At 45.1% G+C, this 6,000-nt stretch overlaps 1 protein-coding gene and 1 non-coding gene across 2 annotated transcripts in view; both read left to right on the forward strand.

Annotated features, from left to right (window-relative positions):
* EIF2A (eukaryotic translation initiation factor 2A) overlaps nucleotides 1-1,958 on the forward strand; it is a 44,606-nt gene extending 42,648 nt beyond the window's left edge. Inside the window, exon 14 of the mRNA XM_066599683.1 lies at nucleotides 1,737-1,958. Within this exon, the coding sequence (XP_066455780.1) occupies nucleotides 1,737-1,802 (66 nt within the window). The 3' untranslated portion in view covers nucleotides 1,803-1,958. The remainder of the gene's footprint in view (nucleotides 1-1,736) is intronic.
* A 3,556-nt stretch (nucleotides 1,959-5,514) lies between these two features.
* LOC136593986 (U6 spliceosomal RNA) lies at nucleotides 5,515-5,621 on the forward strand. The gene has a single exon (XR_010788437.1). It is a non-coding gene; the product is annotated as a U6 spliceosomal RNA (small nuclear RNA).
* Nucleotides 5,622-6,000: the final 379 nt, after the last annotated feature.

Below are 6,000 nucleotides of genomic sequence, written 5' to 3' on the forward strand. Positions count from 1 at the left end.
ATTCTGTCACCAGGTTCATGCTGCACAAACAGGACAGCTATTGTCCATTACATGTTTTATTCTGATACGCTGCAGTGTTTTAGAATAAACACACTTTGAAGTTTGACTCTGAGTTGAGTCACATAGCATGATTTTCCAGAATTTTTGAGGATGCAAAATGATTTTTCAGGCTTTTTGAGGATGCTTCAAATATAAGCCCTACTCCAAAATTAAGCCCTGCTAACAGTTAATTAAAAAATTCAATTTAAATAGTGTCCAGGCAGCTATACATGTAAAAAAGTTAAACCTTTTTGAACAAAAATTAATATAAGACACTGTCTTATTTTCGGGGACACTATATATATATAATATAATATAATTATAGTAATTAATTATACACACACAGCTATTCGTAACAATAAAACTTATATTTGCCACTGACCTCTCGCAGCAAAAAGCAGATACCAACATTGATACAACTGCAGTGTGTATATACACCACCTCAGTTTGTAATAGGAGATTGTGCAGTCATAATATTTACGCCTTTGGCTCTGGCCTTTATAGATATCCTTGAGTTCAATGTTACCGCTGTTGCACTCTTTTATATTTTGGATCTCACCACCCACATATACAAACGCAGCACATCAGTGTTTGATATATTTGCCGTCGTCCATGGTCTGTACGTTGCCATTCTTTATCTTGATATGGGTATAGAATACTCCAGCATTGTAGTGCAGTTAGAGATTGAGGCCACTCTCCCACATGCGCTTTTTAATGCGATTACCGTGGCGTTTGGTACAACAGTCCCATTGATTTCAGTGGGACCTTGCAGACCTGCGCGCAAACACGGCATATTCGAGCCCCGTTGGCTCTATTTTGCTTCGTTTTCATGCTTTTTAACGCACCTTATCACCCATTACAGTGATGGGGTGCTTTAAAAATTGCTGTCGGACGCAATAGTCTGTGTCGAAAAATGGCGGTAAAATCACAGCAAAATGCCACAATCAAAATTGCTGCATTTTGTCAACTCTATGCGTGAGAGTTGCCTAAAGCGTTCTTGGTAGAACCGCCGGTACTGCTGAAATGTCTGCCGACTGCAGCACAATTACTACTTGCCAGCCTTGCTTATTATATGCCCAGACACTGGTGCATGCGTGTAGATGTTGAATGTGCGCCCTGGATGCAGTCAGATTGCCCAGCGCTATGGGATGTCTGTAAACCGCACCAGGTCTATTGCTGCTTGCATGCATTTAACTCCTCAGTGCCTGTGTTTGATTTTAGAATGGATCTCCGGTATCCATAATAGTTTGCAAGAACCAATGAATATACCCAAATTTACCAGACCTGTTTTGGAGTCATGGGACTCCTTCGAGCCCTGGGAGCCTTCACCAGGCCCATGGCTATCATAGCAACCACCAACTCCAGGGGACTGATAGTGACTCCCTTCCCTCCCCTCCTGCTGTCAGCAGGCATGTAAACTGTCAAATGGCCATGATTAGAGTTACCTGCGATTGTGGCTTCTGTCAGTTGTGTCACACAGCTGGAACCCATCGAGAATGCTCCCAAGCCTGCTTCATACCCAACCTCCACCTCTGTAACATACGTGTACGTCACAGAGAATGAAGGGGTTAATTATCTCCCCTTCTGATTTTGGTTTTATCAGTTGTAAACGCGTTCTATTCTATTTCACGAAAACTGCATATTAATTTGTAGCCAAGATGTTGTGATTTTTCTATAACTTTCTGTTCCTCTGTCAGCTTGAGAAGATGCAGAAGGAGGATGCTCTTCTGCAGGAGCTGGAAGACTTGGAGCTCGGAGAGTGAAGAACCGATTAGATGAACCATATCCTCTACAGCTGAAAAACCGTGGATTATGATTGACATACTAAATCTTGTTTTGTACATGGAAGCAAAGGGTTAACGGACATTGTTCTAAATTCTATTTTATGTTGGATTTACAATACAGACATTTCAACCATATGAGGAGTTCTGAGTTTTTATTATACTTACAGGAACACTATCTGAATATCCATCGCTTCTCTTCATTAGATCCGGTTTGCCTGGGGGCTTGGAGCATTTAAGCAATAGATGCTTAACCCCTTAGTGACACGGCTTATTTTGGCCATAAGGATACAATGATATTTTGGGGCTTTTCATCTTCATTCTTTGAAAGCCATAACTTTTTAATTTTTTTGTTGACATGGCCGTATAAAGACATGCTTTTTGCATTGGTAAATTGTAGTTTTATTACTACTATTTTTGGGTGCATACGGCTTTTTTAAATCGCTTTAATTGCACGGTTTGTTTGTTTTTTTAGGCAAAGTTAACAAAATAAGCATTTTGCCTTTGGTTTTTTGGGGGATTTTCTCTTTTTATGGTTCTTGCCATGCAGGATATATAGTGTGTTCAATGTATTGTACAGGTCATTACAGATACAAAATATGTGGGGTCTTTACACTTTAAAAAAATTTTTTTCTTTTTATACAAACAGGGGAAACTGCGCAAAAAGTTTTTTTTTGAGTGATATTTTATTTTTTTTATAGCCAGGTTCTTTTACACTATTTTAATCTTTTTTTTATGTCCCTCTAGGGCAGTGTTTCCCAGCTCCAGTCCTCAGGGACCCCCAACAGGTCATGTTTTCTGATTATCCTATAATAAGAACACCTGTGACAATGTCCGAGGCACCAACAATAATTACATCACCTGTGCAATACTGAGGAAATCCTGAAAACATGACCTGTTGGGGGTTTATGAGGATAATGCATTATCACAAACAATAGTGATCAGAGGCCATGGCAGGCCTGGACATCAGTGTATGGAATGGCAACCCAAACCCCCCTACCCTTCCATGAATACATCACGGAGGGCTGATGACATCACAGAGGGAGCTGTCTCTCTTTGTGAACCCTTTACATGCCTCAATGTCCATTGATCGTAGGTAGGAGGTTAAAAGCAGGGATCGGTGTTCTCGATCCCCTCTGTTGTAGCATGAGGCCGTATGTCAATCACAGCCGGCCTCCTGCTGCGGAATGGTATGGGCTTGCTTCTGAGCCTGCGCCATCCACTGAATGTGAGTTTATGTCCTGTTGCTTTGACTATCACCCTGCCAGGGCATAAACTTATGTCTTGTGGCATTAAGGTATTGTGTCAACATGCAATTACCCCTTTCAGAATAGAGTCCCCTGGACAATCGCCCCCCCCAGCATGCAGCTAATTTTACTGGAAAAAGCCTTGGCCAGTGAGTCATTTTCATGGCAGCATCCGCTGTAGGGGAAAGATAGTATTAGACGACAGGCTTTCACATAAATCGACCTGGCTACCCTTACAGCGTGGCTCTCTGTTCAGGCAATAGAGGGAGTTTGTGAACCTAATAGGGCATATAACTGAGATGCCATCTTGGCACCACCCCTTTAAGGTATCCATACACATTAGATGTATATCTGTAAACAATACTTACTTTCATGCCGTATGACTGGACTGTGGCAGCCAGAGTCTAATAAAAGGTCACCTCTTTAAAGATTTGCCTGTACAGAGAGATTTGCATAGAAGATAACTGATACATTGTCTTATAAATTGCTCATTTCTATTATTGGCTAGCGACTCTGGCCTCCCTGGTTACAAAGTCTCTGTGAGGCTGTATTTGCAATATATTGTTTGTGACATTGGTCCTGAATAGTCTTGTGCGTGGGTCTTATAGCTGCCTGCACATGGCAGTAAAGCAGCTGCAATGACATAGGTAATTACACTATTCTATACCCCAAACATAATGGAAACAATCGTGAACCTTGTAAAACTAATAGCAGTGAATGACCCCGTTTGTTTCAGTTTGGGGATTCCATCTCTGCACTGTTTTCAGCAGCTGCTACGGAACCCCCGGAGTGTATCACAGTGTGTTTGATAACGATAGATTGTGTTAAACTATTCAGTGTCGGGGTACTCGCACACGGACTGAAAAAAAGTTGCCCGTGAGATTCTTGGGCCGCACGCAGTCATGGTGTCCATGTATTATCCGTTGTTTCAGAGACTGCACACTGACGTGCTATTCTTGTCTAACATCTGTCATGCTGTGATAGCTTTTACTTGGACCACTCGTCTGTTTTGGGGGTTTTTGTTACTCAATGGCGTACACTCGTTCAAATGAATGAGTGCTATTTCCTTCCGATTTTCATACCAATTTTGCATCCTGAAAATCAGAAAAAAGACCGTGTGCATGCACCCTCAGCAGCGCCAATGACTGATCGACGAATGATAAATCGTTTGCTTGTCGTTTGTTGTTCTGTTTATGCAGGTAAAGCCTGTGGATAGTGGGCCCGTGTGAACCTGCTGTGACCCACGCGGGGATGAAGAACACATCTGCAGCATGCGGCAGATGTTTCCTTTATCCTCGCTAGTTAAAAGAATTCCCTGCTGCTACATCTGCCACATCTGTGACAGATGCAGCAGAGGAATTCTTTAATTCTCTACCGCAGCTGTCACACATGTCAGCTGCGGTAGAGGATTCTGCTGCTGGCAATTGATTTCAGGGAAGGGTTTAAATATAAGCCCTTCCCTGAAAATCAAGTAAAAGTGGTTAAAAAAAAAAAACTCACCTTGCTTCAGCTACCGGGGCTCAGCCACGTCTTCTCCAAATGAATGACGGGTGAGAGCTGCCTGTGATTGGCTAAGCACTCACATTCAGCTCTTTCAGCAGGCGGGGATTTTAAATCCCCGCCTGCTGATAGATCAGCACCACAGTGCAGGGGATAGCAGGAGAAGACGCAGCTGTGCCCCGGCAACTGAAGCAAGGTGAGTATCAATTTTTTAGATTTTTAAACCACTTTTACTTGATTTTCAGGGAAGGGCTTATATTTAAAGCCCTTTCCTGAAATAAATTGCCAGCAGCAGAATCCTCTACCGCAGCTGGCATGTGTGACAGCTGTGGTAGAGAAGTGAAAAATTCCTCTGCTGCATATGTCACAGATGTGGCAGATGTAGCAGCAGGGAATTCTTTTAACTAGCGGGGATGAATGAAACATCTGCCACATGCGGCAGATGTGTTCCTCATCCCCGCGGGGGTCACGGCAGCGGCGGACAGGTAAGTATATTTCCCCTCGTCATCCTGACAGCATACACATGGAGGTTGCCTGCTGGACACCTGTTGGGACAGGAAGCGGAAACTACAAAAGGCAACTCCCACCACCGGCTCACCAGTGTCTTCCTGTCCCTACAGGACAGTCCAAGCGGGCCTCCAGGTGTATCCTGGAGGTGAATGAAGAAAGAAGACTCCCATGCAGCCTGTCCGCCCGTGGGGGGACGACTCTCTGTTCGGGCTGGCAGGGCTTGCGCGGGTGAGACCCTACGAGGGGACCCTCACCCGCAGGATCTACCCAGCAATGTTCCCCCAGTGGGAAAATCCTCCCCCGGTACGCTGCCCAGTGGGGTTGTCGTACCGGTAGGAAGCAGCCCCGGTACCTGCAGGCTCGGACGCCGGTGTCTCCAGGGATCCACGTCTAGAGAGGTATGCCAGCAGCGCTCGAAAAAAAAAAAAAAAAAAAAAGTGCTCGCTTCGGCAGCACATATACTAAAATTGGAACGATACAGAGAAGATTAGCATGGCCCCTGCGCAAGGATGACATGCAAATTCGTGAAGCGTTCCATATAGCGCCATGTGTGTCTCCTAGGCGGCGGGTCCGGTCGGCGTCCCCACGTGTGTGCTGGTCGGCGGGCGTCCCCACGAGTGTGCTGGTTGGCGGTGTCCCAGTGTATGCGGTGTATCCCCCGGGTCCGGCGCGGCGGCGTGACGTCAGCGCGGCCGCATCACGGGGGGCGGGGCCTCACTTAAAGGGGGCGTGTCGGCGCCAAATTTGAAAATTTGAAAATTTAAAAGGACTGGATTCCTCTGCATCTCTCCTGACTGCACCTTACTGAAGATGTCAGCCAGAGAGGACACTGAAAGCAGCCTGCTGGTGAGTAGACTGCTTTGGGAGTACCGGGGAGGGAGGATTGAGACATCAGGATCTGGTGCTGGAAGTCCTTTTTGCTG

The sequence above is a fragment of the Eleutherodactylus coqui genome, chromosome 1, assembly GCF_035609145.1.
Source record: "Eleutherodactylus coqui strain aEleCoq1 chromosome 1, aEleCoq1.hap1, whole genome shotgun sequence".
NCBI lineage: Eukaryota > Metazoa > Chordata > Amphibia > Anura > Eleutherodactylidae > Eleutherodactylus > Eleutherodactylus coqui.